This window comes from Rhinoderma darwinii, chromosome 1, assembly GCF_050947455.1.
Source record: "Rhinoderma darwinii isolate aRhiDar2 chromosome 1, aRhiDar2.hap1, whole genome shotgun sequence".
In the NCBI taxonomy this organism is placed as follows: Eukaryota; Metazoa; Chordata; class Amphibia; order Anura; family Rhinodermatidae; genus Rhinoderma; species Rhinoderma darwinii.
Window position 1 is genome coordinate 576834784 of NC_134687.1, and position 18184 is coordinate 576852967.

General features: G+C 41.8%; 1 protein-coding gene across 5 annotated transcripts in view; it reads left to right on the top strand.

Annotated features, from left to right (window-relative positions):
• The window catches only part of PDE4D (phosphodiesterase 4D), an 825997-nt gene that overhangs the window by 796113 nt on the left and 11700 nt on the right, over positions 1-18184 (top strand). For 4 of the 5 annotated variants that reach the window (XM_075839367.1, XM_075839382.1, XM_075839375.1 and 1 more), the window contains exons 7-9: positions 13136-13229; positions 17238-17410; positions 17865-17963. In XM_075839367.1, the coding sequence (XP_075695482.1) occupies positions 13136-13229; positions 17238-17410; positions 17865-17963 (366 nt within the window). Of the gene's footprint in view, positions 1-6852; positions 7289-13135; positions 13230-17237; positions 17411-17864; positions 17964-18184 lie in introns of those variants that run through there. The other variant, XM_075839398.1, reaches the window with a different exon arrangement.

Here is an 18184-nt window from a genome sequence, read left to right on the forward strand (position 1 = left end):
GAGCATTGCCGACGCTCTAGCTGGGGATTTTGTTTCAGGAGAAGCCCCTGACGTACTAGCCATATATGGACAGTGTTGTCAGGAGCAACCCCAGAGCCATAGTCCCGTGCAGAGCACTACTAGCATTCTGCCTGGGACTCCTGCTATGCTCCTGACATCGCTGTCTATATATGGATAGTGATGTCTGGAGCAAAGCTGAAGTCCCGGGCAAAGCGCTAGTGCACTGCTCCGGTACTCCGGCTTTTAGGGAAGCCCCTGACATCACTGACCATATACGGCTAGTGATGTCAGGGGCAACCCAAGAGCCAAAGTCACGGGCAGAGCGCTACTAGCACTCTGCCTGGGACACTGCTCTGCTCCCAACAACACTCCCATATATTGGCAGTGATGTCAGGGACTTCCCCAGAGACGGAGTCGCTAGCGCTCTGCCTGGGACTCCTTCTCTCCTCCTGACATCACTGTCTATTTATTGACAGTGATGCCGTGACGATGGAAGCATCAGCACCCGGCGGCCGAGTGCCCCCCCCCAAGGGTAGTGGGCCTCGGCACTTGCTCGGGTTCGCCGGGTGCTGACGCCGGCCCTGGAAATTTACTTTGATGTCTTAATGTTTCTGATATTTGCCAACTTTAAAGCAATGGGGTTTCCATAACAAAGATTAGAACTGATGACTCAGCATGCTACTGGGTCTTCCCATACAAGAAACAAGGGCCTTTTGTTTCTTTTTCCTTCCAAAACCATTCCAATTCCACACCCCCTTGTTTGCTAATAATGTAGTTCCTCTGTACAGGGGAGTTATGCACTGGTTCACGCCACCCAATGGCAAAGGGAATGGGAAGAACCAGGACGGAGCCCCTCTCTTCAAGGGCCCCATAGAATCTGCATGGGCCCTCTCTATGGTACCTACACCCTTGCCATCAAGATGTCACCAGTGTCAACTTTGATTCTATCCTATATGGCCCCATTTTATGCACAAATAAAAGATACAACAGATAATGAAGAACGAGTACGGCCGCCTCAACTACATAGGTAATAATTGGAATGGGTGGACTACAATATCAAGAAAAATGATCAAAATTAAGGTTATTTAATTCATAAAATAGATGTCTGAGTGGTGACCTAATAACCATGTATAAATATATTAAAAGTCAATACAGAGAACTCTCTCATGATCTAGTTATACCCAGGGCTGTAACTATAACAAGGGGGCATCCTCTACGTCTAGAGGAAAGAAGGTTTCTACACAAACATAGAAGAGGATTCTTTACTGTAAGAGCAGTGAGACTATGGAACTCTGCCAGAGGAAGTTGTTATGGTGAATGCACTGAAAGAGTTCAAGAGAGGCCTGGATGTCTTTCTTAAGTGTAATAATATTACACGTTATGTTTACTAGATTACCGGAGATGGGTCGTTGATCCCAGGATTTATTCTGATTGCCATATTGGAATCGGGAATTAATTTTTACCTCAGATTATTGGCTTCGGCATCATGGATGTTTTGACTTCCTCTAGATCAACATTGCAGAATAATATACTGAACTGGATGGATTCATGTCTTTTTTGAGCCTTACAAACTATGATACTATGTATACAAATACTAACTTTTTCTTATTTGCTGGATTTGTATTTAATGGTAAGAAATATATTTTTTTCTGCTCTGGATCTAATTTCAGTTTATTAAACTACATAACATCTATGGGGCTGTAGGTTTTAAGACTGCAAAATTGTAGGATACTTTTATTTTTTTCCCACAGCCAAAAAATACATATTCTTTTGAACAAGAACATTTTCTCTGAAGAGTCATAATTTCATCAAATAGAGCAATGAGGCCATTTTGCCAACCGAAAAGCGGAAAGAAAAAAAGGTAAAAGCTAATATCCCTAAGAGCAGAAAATAGCATTTTCTTCAACTTTCTAACAATCCCTTTGTAAAAGTTGTCCGGACAGAAATAGACTGTTCACAAGCCGTGCTTTTACCTGGGGTAATGATGAGTGATTTGGATGTAAGTATCTCATTTCAATCCTGCCACACAGACCTCTTCAGCAGCGTGCCTTTGTATGTTTAGAAATTGGCTCTGATCACCTGGAAAAATGTCTTAACATTGGTAACAAGTCAGAGAAATGACTTCTGCTTCCTCACTCTTTTGTTCCTGAATTAGATTATTTTTGTAATTTTTTTCATCTATAGAATGAATATGATTCAGCTATGACATTTCAGATCGGATTAGTTGACTATACATATATATATATATATATATATATATATATATATATATATATATATATATATATATATATATATATATATATATATCTTTATATCTTGAGAATAGGCAGATCACAAAGATTCCCCCTACTGGGACCCCCAGCGATCAGCTGTAATCTGTGGGATACCTGCCAGTAAGTGTTCTATTTCCCTGCAACGCCACCCCAGGGGACATTAAGCATTACACAATTCCAATTCAAATCAATGGGTTGTCTGTGTAAAGCAGGACATGGTTTTCTAAACTGGACAACCCCTTTAAGGCATATGGACGTATTAGCGGAGCGGTCCAGAGCAGAGAGGCACACTGGTGGACGTGACACGGTCAAGTATTACGTGGTTGGCCATTCACTTGAATGCCTGGCATGTAATATTACATTTCTCCTAAGCAGCAGCCACTCTAGGGGAAATGAATGGCTTCTGAAGCTGGACCCAGACTTCATGACCCCCTCAGATCTTTATACTAAATCTAATATAATAGAAAAACAACCCATGTTTTTGAATCTCCATTACTTTTACTGAAGGAGTAGAGTTAACCAATACCGGTTGTGCTGTGTGAGAAAGTAATTCCCCCCACACAACTTAATGCCTGGTTGTGCCACTTGTAGCAGCAACTACTGCAACCCACTGCGTCCGACTAGATATCAGTCTTTAAAACAGATGTGGCGGAATTTGGTTCCACTCCGCTTTGTAGAACTGCTTTCATTCATACAAATTGGTTAGTTTATATTCATGAACTGCTCATTTATGATCCTTCCACATTATCTCTACTGGGTTCAAAACAGGAATTTGACTAGGCCTATCCTTGAGTTGGAGGTTTGGATAACTACCTTATCGCCACAGCTTCAAGTTATGAACAGGTGACCGGACATTCTCCTAAAGAATTTTCTGGGACAGTGGCGCATTCATGATTCTGTCAACTATGGCAAATCGGCCATGCCGTAAAGCAGCAAATGAACCCCTCACTATCACATTACCACCACCATGTTTTACTGTTGATATTATGTTCTTATTATGGAATGCTTTGTTAGCTTTACGTCTGATATAAGGCGACCCATCAGTCTACAGAACATCATGTCGAAAACTTTGGGAGCTCATCATGTTGGTTTTTGGCAAATCTGAGACAAGCCTTTATATTCTGCTTGGATTTTCCCATGGATATCATTTTTGGCTAGTCCCTTTTTAATGGTGAAATCATGAATGCTGATGTTATCTGACATAAAGCCTGCATTTCATTTATTATTCATCTGGGTTCTTTTTGGAGCCAATACGCACTTGGAGAAATTTTGGCAGGCCAGCCGAAATTCACCTATGTTTCAAGTTTTCTCCATTTGGAGATAATGGCCTTAAATGTGGTTCCCTGAAGTCCCAGCGCCTTAGGCCGTATTCACACGAACAGGTGTCAAATCAGCCGTGAAAAACTGCAGTTTTTCACGGCCGATTTGCATCTGTGCGGGACTTGTTTTCACGGATCCCTCATATACTTATGTCTATTGAGGGATCCGGGAAAACGGGCAGAAATATGACATGTCCTATTTGTTCACAGGCCGTTCACACGGTTCGTTAAAGAAAACGGCCGTGTGAATAGCCCCATAGACGTGCATCGATTTTAATGCAGCCGTGTGTTGGGCGTTAAAAAACGGCTGTCACACAGCCGATTATCCCTGTCGTGTGAATAAGACCTTAGAGATGACATTGTAAACCTTACCAGTGTTATGGCAGGAAGGAGGGGATAAGTGAGCCCTAATCTACCCACCGCCCTGTCCCTGCCTACTTGCAACGACCCGCCCTAGGCGACGGGGTACAACTGGGCGGCGGTCCCTACGCTGACTAAGTGCAAGGGAATACAAACAGGGAACAAGCAAGGGAAGGGGCAGTAGCCCACGGAACACCGTGAGGAAACCAGAGTGGTCAACGAGCCAGTCAGAATCAGGATGTCACCAAGTATATGAACGCAGAGCAAGGAGCAGTAAGCAAGCCGGGGTCAGAGCGAAGCAGGAAAGCGGAAGCTGTAGCAAGGCTGAAGCAAGGCAGTAGCAGGCTGGAGCAAGGCTGTAGCAGGGCCAGGAAACCAGGAAGAATCACAAGCAATGAGGAAGAGAAAACGGCAGGTATAAATGGACAGGGGGCGGAGTAAACTCCGACTGACCAGGCCGCGATAGGCTCTCCCACTCCTGAGCCTGCCACCCTGATTGGTGGGAGCCGGAGTCAGTCTAAGAGGTCCGGCCTCAGGTGTCGATTGATTAATCCTGGGAGTATCCACAGACGTAGTGCCTGGCAGATCCTTTACAACCAGACTGATAGATTTAAATAATTTTTTTAAATCATCTTTTCCAGTATTTATTTTGATCACGGCATAGTTGTTGAGACATTTTGTTATATTTATATGCACTTACATAGCACATGTAGCAGAGTTGAGTTTTCTTCATGCATCTCATGGTTTATAGATGGAATACCTTTTTTCACTTGAATATAGCTGTGTTTTAGTTCTCTGTACTGATGGTGGAGCGCAAAGCTGCTGTGCATGGAAATAGGTCCAATTTTTCCTCTGGATCTTCAGGGGGGGCCTAGAGTTTTGACCCCCCCATTGTTCATAATGTTACGGAATATCCTAACAGTATATTTCTCCATGATGTTTCTCTTTTTGCTGCTACTCGTTGGTATATTTTGCAGGATGTGGGAATATATCCAGAATGGCTAACAAATACTTAACTTCCTGTCTGGGTGACCTCTATTTGGGGAAAGCAACTACTGTACATGTACTGAAGTAGTCACAGGAAGTTCTATCTGTTGTGTACAGGGCGTTCTTGTTTGTGAAGAGATAGCGGCAGTGCTGAGTGGTAAAGCTGCTTTCAGTAGAGGCCCTTTTACACCGGCCAATGATCGGACGAACGAGTGCTCATTCCAATGCTCGGTCCCGATCACAACTGATCGCATCTTTTATGCAGCCCAGAAAATGGTCGATTGTTGGTAGCACATCTCCCCGGGTAAACAGGGGATGTACTCTCAGCAAAATGCAAGTGTTTGTGGAAGAATGATCGTATTAATGATTATTCATCCCCATACATTCTGACCGTTACTCCATGTTAATCTGGCGGTGTAAACAGTCCCACAAAACGGACCTCAAAAGGGGAATGGTTTATGCAAATATTCCCAAAATGGTTTCTGGGAGGTATTGTGGGAGTTTCTGGCTGATTTGGTGGGGCTTACAATGGTACTGCGAATGGGGATTCAAACATGGAGAGGTATGGCTTAGTGAATGACAGGCAGTACTAGAAATCAGCGCTTTCCCTTTACAAACATTTAAACACTGATTGGTCATATGCCACTAGTTATAGGGACGGCACCTTGGTTACCATTGGCTCTGTATCTAACATAAAAAGACAGGAACTGGTTGCCCTCCAGTTGGGCCCTAATGCCCACAGCAGTTGCCTGATCCACCCCTATTAGAAGAATGCCGCTGGTTATCTTACCTCAGAGACTTATAATACAGAAAAGAAACAGTTAAATGACAAATTCAGCTTTGCTACTACTATCTATATCTTGGAAATATATATATATATATATATATATATATATATATACATACATACATATATATATATATATATATATATATAAACATATGCCCAAGTTTGGTAATCTTTGCCTCGTGTCTGTTGCATAATTGTATCCTACTCTCCTCTAGTAGCTGTTAGTGTGCACATGTAGCAGAGCCCAGTTTGTCATCCAGTTTTGTGCACTGTAAGGGTATGTTCACAGGCTTACTAAAAAACGTCTGAAAATACGGAGTTGTTTTCAAGGGAGAACAGCTCCTGATTTTTCGCCGTTTTTAAGCAAACTCGCGTTTTTCGCAGCATTTTTTGTGGACGTTTTTAAACCTGTTTTTCTATAGAGTCAGTGAAAAACGCCTCCAAAAACGTCTCAAAAGGTGACATGCACTTCTTTTTACGGGGCGTCTTTTTACGCTCAGTTTTTTCAAAACGTTCGCGTAAAAAAACGCCCCATCGGAACCCAACGCCGTTTTTCCCATTGAAATCAAAACGTCTGAAAATAAACCGTGTGAACATACCCTAATAAGCCTCAGTAGAATTCGTTTTACCTGCAGTTCTATGTAGGACATAAGATGACGCAAGTATGTTGTGTGAAATCACAACCTTATTTTTTTAATGCAAATGACAAACTCAGCTCTGCTACATCTGTACTTTTATTATCAGGGAAGCTCAGCAATTTCCTGAGTATACGAGCACAGAAGAATCCCCCCTGCCCTTCCATATACATATTCTATGTAAAGCCTTTTCTCCAGCCCTGGCAATGTCATGCTCCCCTCAACGCTAGGCTTAAAGGCAATTTACAAAGCACAAAAGAAGGAGAAGAGAAAAAAAAAGTGCACTAATTAATGTTGTCTGGATAGCCGGTGCTACACAGATTCCATTACTTAATGTCATTTACACGACACAGAGCGAGAGAGAACTGCGGTTCCAAGGAGATTTAGCATCTTTGGCCAATCAGAAAATTGCATCCATAAAGCCGTCTCCTCTGTTAAGAAGGAGGTGATAGGCTTTCTATGAGATTTCTGGGCGGATCCTCCATCCTCTGTTTATGGCTTTCCTTGGAGGTCTCTATTTTGTGCTGTTGGCACCGAGACCCTCCTCAGTAGCAGAGCATCTTGGCATCTATTATTCATCAGGATCTGGCGCACAGGAAACATGCAGATTCCCAGCTCCCTGGACTTCTCCTTAGCTGTGTCTGTATTCTTATTCTTGCTGGTCCTGGACTATCACAGCCCTCTGGATTTATATAAATGGTATTCTCACAATCTGAACGCGGATCAATGGGCGTTCATGTCACAATGCAGCTTGTCTACCTAAAGCCAACTCCGGGACCAAGTGACCATACAGAAGTGGCAAAGAAACCCATATCATTTTGTATTTAGATCCCGGTTTTCTATTCTGCTGGTAAACAGCAAATCTCATTCAAAATGCCTGAAGCCAACTATTTGCTGTCTGTATCCTGGGGCTACATAAAGGTAAATGTTTTTAGTTCATCTGCTTGTTCTGGGGTAACATTATTGATGACTTTTCTACATTAAAAATAAAATATGGCTGTTTAGATGTGCTGAGAAGTCCATTGTAGATGTGCAATGCGGCCCCCGAGCTGTGATTCTATAGCCGATCTATCATATGTAATACCTGCAATGCACGACTACTACTCCTCTTGGGTAATAGCAGAGGCTGCATGGACATGGATTGTTTACATAGAGAAGGATGTCCGCTTCCTCGGCTGTCACTGCCACAGGCGCTCTACTCAGGTTGTGATGGCTGCTTGGCCTGTGGCTTCGTAGACCGATAGGTTATTGACTGAGGATTGGAGAAGCGATATGAACCCCCCCTAATCGAAACCAATTATTTTGTATGCAATTATCATGTATTGATCAGACCTATTCTTAGAAAGCTACGCGGTAGATGGGCGAATAAACCGTCTGCGAAATATGTCCCAGCGACGGCTGTAATGTACAGTATATATAGTCCATAGTGCACCGCACAGTCCTTCAGTACTTTATTTGATGCAGTGACTGGTTGTATTATGTGCTTTATACCTGCTTTTATACTGTGATGTGACGGCTGCATACTACTCAGGGCTTTGCTTTGGTATCTTTACAAAGCCCCTAGGGCTAATAAGCCATCGGTGGGCGGCAAATGGCAGAATTTGGCTTGTCTTATGATAAAAAATGGAACTGTAAAACTAAGAGCCAACTCATGCAATCTCTTCTATGTATCCATATTAAGTGTATGATGTGTATGTGTCTACTGTATCTAGGTAAATCCAGTCTGTCGCCCAGTGGATCCATAATACTGGAGTACATTGGCGCTCGTCAGATGGCGTGCACATGTCAGAAGACAATGTCAGCATTTTACAATAACGCCAGGCTCTGCGATTCACCTCTGCGCAGTCTTCATTACCCGGCGCTCACCTTATTACACCCATTCAGCCCAGATTCAGTAGATGAGAGCCTACAATTACACATGGCATGAGATTGATATTCCGCTTGTTACACTGTAACCACTTCTTGTCACACTTGACATAAATTGTATATTAATGCCAGTTTGTAGATGTGAGGGCCATGGATGGATACATTTCTATATGAATTAAGATCTGCACGTCTACGTGTGCAGGGTATCGCTGTGCCATTGTGCCTAATGATGATGACTGAAAGGCGTCCTCTTTGTGTGAGGGCAGCCATATCAGACATTCAGGCAGGGTGCCGGCAGTAGTTCTGCTCGCTCCTGAATTAGATGCAGCAGTGCATGAGGCATTACTAATATTCTGCAGTTCTGCATGGAATGTATATAATACAGGATTGGATTGGAGCGCCTTACATGTGAATACTTGGCATCAACCCATGATACCATGCCGCAATGCCACTATTCTACGCAGTATGATGTAGAAATTTCGTTTTTTGGCCCGATGATGGACAGTATGCTATAGGGCTCTGCACTTTATATAGATCTGTGCAGCCATGCAATGAATGGGAGCAAAATAATGCCTAGCTGAGTATATGCAATGCAGCAGTGTATTCTCCTAGGTGACAACAAATGACATCAGCAAGAGACAGAAGTGTATATATGTGTATATCTATCTATCTATCTATATATATATATATATATATATATATATATTACTCAGCAACACTTTGCATCATAGGAGAATTGTCATCGCTCACCCCTATGCTTCATCATCAAGTATATTGCGGGCATGAAGCATACATCCTCGTAGAATGCACTGCAGCCATTGTGCAATATATACTTACTAAAAAATTCAGTTATGTGGAAAATGTACCCAATCTTTGCAGCGCCCTGTACTTCTCCATGAATGCCCAGGCTGATAGAAGTGCAGTACTGTTCTAGATGTACCCATTGAAGGCAGTGCTGCCATACATCATCTGTGCCCACTGACTAAATACTGGCTGAATGTAGAACCATGCACCAGATATATCTACTGAACACATTGCTTGTTTGCACTATATGTGCCCACTGTACGCTCGTACCCCATATCGATATGAATACCTGCAGTGGCCTTGTATTGAATTTCTGAATGTGATCACTCACTAAGGGTATGTTCACACACTAATTACGGACGTAAATCGGGCGTATTAACCCCCGAATTACGTCCGAAATTACGGCTTGAATGCGTTGACAAACATCTGCCCATTGAAAGCAATGGGCTGACGTTTGTCTGTTCACACGAGGCGTATATTTACGCGCCGCTGTCAAAAGACGGCGCGTAAATAGACGCCCGCGTCAAAGAAGTGACCTGTCACTTCTTGGGGCGTAATTGGAGCCGTTATTCATTGACTCCAATGATAAGCAGCGCCGATTACGTCCGTAATGGACGCGGCGTTGAAGCGCCTGCACATGTCGTTACGGCTGAAATGACGGGGCTGTTTTCTCCTGAAAACAGCCCCGTCATTTCGGCCGTTACGGACGCTGCCGTGTAAACATACCCTAAGGGTATGTTCACACACACTAATTACGGGCGTAAATAGGGCGTATTAACCCCTGAATTACGTCCGAAATTACGACTTGAATGCGTTGACAAACATCTGCTCATTGAAAGCAATGGGCTGACGTTTGTCTGTTCACACGAGGCGTATATTTACGCGCCGCTGTCAAAAGACGGCGCGTAAATAGACGCCCACGTCAAAGAAGTGACCTGTCACTTCTTGGGGCGTAATTGGAGCCGTTATTCATTGACTCCAATGAAAAGCAGCGCCAATTACGTATGTAATGGACGCGGCGTTCAAGCGCCTGCACATGCCGTTATGGCTGAAATGACGGGGCTGTTTTCTCCTGAAAACAGCCCCATAATTTTGGCCGTTACGGACGCTGTAGTGTGAACATACCCTAAATGAGATCACTGGATGTCATGTTGCCCGCATTATATAATACCCGCTAAATGCAGTGAACCCTGTCATGTATGTATTCACTGGATTTAGCACGGTCATTTACATTTATGGTGTTTGCAAGAATCGTATATATGTTCTCATGGACAACCAGTTTACATATTGTAAATTTATTAAGCAAACAGAAAATAAACAGTTGAATGACACTTTCAGCTCTGCTACATCTGTGTTTATATTAGCAGACACTTGAATTGGATCATGTAGGTGTCTAGTTTTGTATTTCTGAATATCAGATGTTTATTTACGATGTTCTGGAAGACCGTGGCATAGCCCAGGTATTATAAAAGTCTGGTCTGAAATCTAGTCTACTTTCCTGCAGCCATTGATTTTATATATATAGAGCCATCATCTATAATCTGCAACACAGTACACAGAATGTATATAAGGGTGAGTTCACTTTTTGCATCTGCGCTGTGGCTAGAACCGCAGTTACATGCAGTTTTACCGCAAATCAGTGCAGTTTTTAAATCGATTGTAAATGGCCACGCGATATGCAGATAAACAGTCTTTTAACCTACAAAACTGCGCAAGCATTAACAAATAATTGAACCCCCCCCCCCCCAAATTAGCACTAAAATTGCATTTCGCCCAAGTTTACAACCGCATCGTGGAACTTGCAGAAATCCATGCACACACTGCAGAAACAACTACATTCACATGTATGGAACTGATTTTCGCAGAAATTTCAGAAATAATTTTGGCACATTTGTTATTTGGATAAAAATACATACACATTTATGCATGCCCGGCCCTGTCCCCAGTGTCTCACAATTTTATTTCCCTGTTTCTCTCACACATCCATCCATTGTACATACAGTACAGATCATTACCCCTCTGACGATCTTATATTTACGGCTAGAAAGATCCAGGAGTGAGAGAATTCATGCCAACAATTCCCCTTCCCTTGCCCCAGTCACTAAGTTGACTGGTTGGCATCTTCTCTCTATCTCTTGCTTGGGGTCGGAAGCCCTAATAGTTGATAGGAATACATTGTAGAGCTAAGGCCTTATGCACACGATCGTAGCCATGTGCACGGCCATGATTTTCGGGTCGGCCAGCTGTGGACTGTCAGCCACGAATCGCCCGCAAATCGCGGGCCATGCACATGGCCGCGGCCATTATTTTCAATGAGCCCGGACCGCAGAAGACATGTCCGTTGTTTCTGCGGTGCGGGCTCCCGGGCCATGCATGGACCGTAAAAACTACGGTCGTGTGCATGGCCCCATAGAAATGAATGGGGCCGCAATTCTCCCGTGGATTTTCGGGGGAATTGCGGCCGCAAAAGCACGTTCGTGTGCATGGGGCCTAAAGAGTTCAAGAGTTGCCACCTGCTGCCAGCTGGGCCTAGTCTCCCAAACATATTTGAGTGCTGCCTATCAAGCTTATTGTTTGTAGGAACTGATCACCAGAGTTCCCCTTTTATATTTTAGTATTTCTACGAATGAGCAGTAACACCATATTGGATGTGCCATCATTGAACATGTTATTGATTTTGAAGATGTAAGTAATGTAGATAGATGCTGAGTAGGTCTTAATACACAATGATCTACCACGATGTACCCATTGGGGGTACTTCTGATGGACTGGTGAACGTAACCATGTACCTGGTGACATCTATTAGCAGTGGAGCAGGTGACATAATTATCGTTTACTTGACAATCCCTAATAAAGAACCTCGAGTTGTTATTTAAGAAAGCAGAAGGTACAATGGAAGTGATCAATATTGCGGCTGGCGGACTAATTGCTTCCTCTACTTTCTCCACCTAGAGCGAGGTGCATTAGGGTTTTTTTGACACATAACGTGGAGATTAGCCAGCTAGAGAGGCGGACGAGGAATATTAATTGGAACAATATTACACTTGGGGATTTAAAGTGGAATCCTTTAAGATCTAAGACTCATTCAATTCATTGATGAACTTTTTTCAACGAGAATGTTTTTCATGATGTTTACAATGCCCATTGATACTGGGTTCTTACATTGTAATGTAGAGACTTGTCCCCCAAGTATGATGATAAGCTCCTGAGTCTATTCTTCATTCAGGCTCCATATTCCTTGCTCAGAAATAAAAAATTTCATAAATCCTCAAGTCATTCTCATTCTTTGTTGAGGATGTCGGAGCCGAGACCAGTTACTTAGAGAGGGAGAAATTTGGGTGATAGTTGTATATATGAAGCAGAAATAATATTGACTTCAGGAGGCAGGTAAACTATTCCAGAATTAATCTGACTCTTTCGGGTCACCGGACAGTAAGAACTTCTATAGACATCAGTACAAAACAACCCAAAAATGAAGACACTAACAGGGTGCGTTGGCGGCCCGGCATTTATTGTTAATAACCTTCTCTAGTTTCTAAGCAAAGGTTCACCATCCATGGTACTACAGTATGTAAAATCATAGAGACCAACATATTATGATTTTAACAAACCCATCACTGCTACATTTAAAAATAAAATCACCGCTGCTACATCTGTGTTGACTATAGGCGTACAAATTGGAATTTGAACTGGCAATTGTTATCCCTGACCCCGAACGTACACTACTTTTTGATTGTGTCAACAAATTAGACTTATATCATGCTCTCAATTTATTATGGGTTTTAGACACTTTGTACACCGATCTCGAGAATTTTAGACACTTTTGAAAAATGTCGGGGGAAAAAGGGTGTGGCTAAGAAGAGTCGTGAAACATGTCAAATTTATAAATAACGGTGGCAATTTTTGGTGCAAAATCTTGGTAAAAAGTACTTCACAGTATTAATTGGCATAAAATAGAGAAAAGTGAATTGCCAGAAATGTATTATATCACGTGCAAAATTTTGATAAATTTTGCTCAATTTACCGTCTTTTAAAATGATGCATCTTACGAGAATATTGTTATATATGTATTCACTGCTATCCCTATTTATTTTACAGTTCAAGAGAATGCTCAATCGGGAGCTCACCCATCTATCAGAGATGAGCCGGTCGGGCAACCAGGTTTCGGAGTATATTTCAAACACCTTTTTAGGTAAGAGAAGCAAAGTTTTTGTTTTTCCTCCTTGCTTTAGATTGTGCCAACGAATATAACATCAAGCTTTTACCCGAGGAGATTACATTAAGCTTTAAAGATGTCTACCCGTTACATAAGAGTGACTTATGTCACATGGAGGGTGGACTTTTCCGAAGCGCTCCTTTGTTTTTGTCTTTTCCTGTTAATTGGCGTCCCTGTAATTCCCTATGCATTGATGTGTTTGTGGGTTGCTGTGCAGAGCGTTATATCCAGGAAATAGTGCGTCAGCATCGCAGATTAACCTCTTCACCTCTGGAATAGTCTTTGGTGTTTTGTATGTTGTTTTATATGTTATGTATTATTCTCCATGAGCGATAGTCTGTATGAGGCAGCAATAAAGGAGACGAGGCTTCCAATATCTGTGTATTCTCTGCAATAATGTGTGAAGAAGAATTATTATTTGTAAGTGATCATCCCATAAAAGCAACAATTTATTTTATTTCTATGCATTTTCAGTCAGTATAGATAGTTCTAGCTCTTGTATGGCATGCTGGCTAATGTTATAGGTAGGCAATAGTGCAATGAAGCGTTGGCATTCTATGCCCGTAGGAGGGAGGTTTGATAAATATGACACTGTCAACATGTGAGCAGAGAAAATACCCTACGTGCAAACAGCTGCATAGGAGGTGGAGACGTCGTGGAATCCCCCTACATATATCAACATCAGCTTGGAAATCCCTCCAGGATGTGACAGAAACCTTCAGAGAGATCAATGTGATTCACTTATTTCCTAGACCTCCAACAGTCGTATGCTCCACAGACTATAATGTCTTTTAGATATGTACAGCAATAAGGTAAAAAAAAAACGACCAACTTGTGTGTTATCAGAGTTTTTACATAGGACTGCATTATCTTAACTTTAAGTGTTATCTTAATATACGCACACAATGAAGCTACAAAGTCTAGAATGGCAATTTCATCTTTGCTACATCTTTTCATCTTCTTTATATTTTGGATGGGATTTCAAATCATAAACGTGAGAAAATATCTGTACATTCCCAAATGACCATTTACCAAAAGACAAATCTTAAAGGGGTTTTCCACTTTCTGACAACTGATGACCTATCCACTGGATAGGTCATCAGTATACGATCAGTGTGTGTCCGACACCCGGACCCCGCACCGATCCGCTGCTCCGGGCACCGGACGATGTTGCTGGAAGCAGATGGCTTCGGTCAAAGAGTAGCAAGTGAATAGGAGCAGAGTTGCAGTTCTGCCGAACGGCCACTATGTAGTGGTCGGATATATCTGCTTTCGGCTCCAACTACTGCATCTTGTTCCAAACATCCGGTGCTCGTAGGCAGCCAGAGTTGCGGATCAGTGCGGAGTCCGGTGGATAGGTCATCAGTTTTCAGAAAGTGGACACCCCCTTTAACCCCTTTACATTTATAATTTTCTGTCCATTTGATGTTGTTTAACATAAACATTAAAACATCCTCCACTTCGTGACAAGCATTTTGGAAGCCAAACAAATTATTATATTAATAAGAGATAAATTACCAATTAAACCAATTGGTTGAAATAGTATGAACATGAAAATACCTTATTGATCCTTAGATAATTCATAAGACCTAAAAGTCCACATTGTTCAGTTTGGAGAAACAATTTAATTTTGCAAGGCCCTAGGAATTAGTTATCTTTGCTTGGACCCCACTTAAAGGGGTTTTCTGTAAATATACATTGATGGTCTATCCTTAAAAATGTGGCGTTGGGGGTCCAACCCCCAAGACCACCACCAATCAGCAGAATGAACTGGACTGAGTCAATGTGTATGGGGCTGAGCTGCAGTACCAGGCACAGCTTTATGTACGAACCACAGCCCCTCCATACTGCAGATTGGTGGGGATCAAATCCCCGCCGATGGCACATTGATGGCCTATCCTACTGATATCGGATAGAATGTATATACCTGGAAAACCTTTTTAATCAACTGCTATGGCTGGAGGTACCATAGTGTAAATGCTTAGGACTATGAAGCATTACTCATAGTCTATTGTAATCTGTTGGTTTCCATTGAGTTCACTAGATTATGGCAGTGCTTCCGAGCCAAGTGCTTGACTTAATAGACAGGGGTTCCATTGGGTGGCTCAAATCCTTTTGTCTAAAATAGATCACCACTGCCCCTTTAACTATAGTCCGGGGAAACGTTATTTCACATTGCTGCAAAGGGGGATTGAGTTCTCTTAGCCCAGGTATAACATCTGTCCAACCTAGAAAAACTGTGAATTCCTAAATAATCTGGTCACTTAAGGGTGAGCGAACACAATGGCTTCCTGCTAGGTGAGTTGTACTCTGTAATATTTAGAAGGTAACACTACAGAACGTCATGTCCTACCTCATACACAGGTGATTTCCGAACACAGCAGTTTTGTCAATGAGGGAACTTTCCCATTCAGAAGCATTGGGTTATATGAATGGAACCAATATGGCTTTGTTTGATTCAAGCTCGGCATTCCTCTTACCCAGGCAAGATGCATAACTAATAGACTCATTCTGCCTGGCTGAGTTTTGTTGGGGGAGCACCAGGGAATCCCATGGAGTGTAACAGCAGATGTGAGCTCTTTCAGACATGTTTGTGCTTCTGCATGACTTGACCTGACACTTGTATTTAGGACTTTCCCTTTTGATCTGTCTGAACTGTGTGCATCTGCCTGAAATGATAAATATCAAAGCTTGCTCCCGCAATAAATTATATTCCAATTATTTCAGTAGGTTCTCCTGTTTTCCTATTATTGTGCTGCACTTGAGTATTTTTCATACACCGTACCTTCTGTATCCTTCCATTACAGTTATAATACAGTATAATTTATTGGGTGGAAAGTCAAAATTCCATTGTTTTTAGCAGGGACTAGGGACTATTAGCTCAATGACCTACATTGTATCATGCAAAAATAAAACGGAAGGAAAAGAGAGAAGAAAGAAAAGCCTCTCCTGGTTAATATTCTTAAAGGGAAGTTCCATCTTATTTTGATATTCATGCAGCACAATCTGCACAAGGCATTGATCCAGAATGTGCCATGTGAATGATACCTGAGTGATTGGATCCATTCTATAAACAAGTTAAGAAAAATTGGGTGTTTTGTCAAATTATATCATGATCCCTAGTGATACATTTCTCCTGTGGAGGCGCTGCAGTAGCTAGGAGTCCTTGGTATTTATGAGCTGCTCACCGGCCACTGATTGACAGCTTTCTTCCTATGCACAGTAATAGGGAGAAAGCTGTCAAACAGGGATGGGTAAACGAAGGGACCCCACAGTAATGAATACTGAGGACTTCTAGATCACAGCAGGATGCAGCTAATACGGTGTAAATTTCTCAATAAGTATATCACAGGCCCATATAACAGACACAGCGCTGAAATCAGTGTCTCTCTCATTACTTCATGCTGCCCTCAGAGAATCAGCCTAAATTTGGGGACAGAGGGGTTGTTGCTTTGTCAGAAAAGCTTCCCAACAATAAGCTGATTACAAGATGTCTCAGTGCTGGACCCCCTCCCAGCCATTAGCTGTAATCTGTGGGGGAATTAAGCAGCGAGTGTTCAATTCCACTACAGTGCCTCTACAGGGGAAGTGTAGTATTACACAGTGCCCATTAAAATAAATGTGCTGTCCACATACTGCATGGAGGCGTTGGGTCCTGCGCAGTGATAGACACTTTTTCTAGTGGCACTCCAGTCTGAGGAGAGGGTCATGTAGGTGAGCAACCCCCCTCTATTAACTCAAGAATATGAGTTCTCTAAACCAGACAATCCCTTTAAAGTCAATATCCAACCAAAAATGAAAAATTAAGTGCCACTTCAAAATCACCTTTATGTTTATCAATGAATTTAATATTGGGAAGGAATGGAGGGTGGAAACAGATATTGAACCTTTTTTGTTTTCCCACCTGTCTAGCATACATGTGTCTAGCTATGCCTTGACTAGTAGACAGAGGGCAAGAACATTCATTATGCATGTTTTATGCAGATAAACAACATGAAGTGGAGATGCCAACGCAAGCCCAGAAAGAGAAGGAAAAGAAGAAGAGGCCCATGTCACAGATTAGCGGGGTGAAAAAACTAATGCACAGTTCCAGTCTGACTAATTCCAGTATTCCAAGGTTTGGAGTAAAAAGTGAAACCGAAGAATCTCTAGCCAAGGTGAGATATTGCATTAGTGTCTTTATTTTATGTTAACTTTAATGCAACCTAATAATCTTATATATTGTGTATAACCAGGTTAAAAATCACCTGTAACTTCTCTAAGGAATGTTTTTATCGATTCCCTCTTAGAGAAATAACCAACTCATCACTACCACTTGAGGAGCGCTTTTATTATATTTATTTATTTTTTTGCTGTGCGTCTTAATTGCTATTTTTATTCATTTTTAGTATTTTTGGCAGTACAACATCCTTTAAATGCATGGTGGTAATTATAATGAATTCATGCCATCCTCCTACTCACCATGTGTTCTTTGAACTATCAGCAATGATGGCACTAACAGAATGTTCCAGGCTGCGTGTACCAAATCTCTAGCTGAGAGGAATTGAGAATTAAATCTTGTGGCCAATCCAAAAATGATAATCACTCTCTGCTTTTTCTCATTTCTGTTAGGAACTCGAAGATGTGAACAAATGGGGCCTTAACATTTTTAAAGTAGCTGAATATTCTGGAAACCGACCTCTCACAGTCGTCATACATACAATATTTCAGGTATGCATGTTTTTGTGGGTATGAATTTTAAATTTGAGTTTTTTTTTTTGTTATATTATTGATTTTAAAAAAAAATATTGCAAAAGAAATGTTTCAATTCTAATAAAGGTAACGACATAATTTACAAATCCAATAAAGAAAAAAATAATAATGGTGACAAGGGTATTCTGAGGAGCACATTCCCCTTCATTCTTCTTTTTGTTCCCTTCTTTTAATTAAAG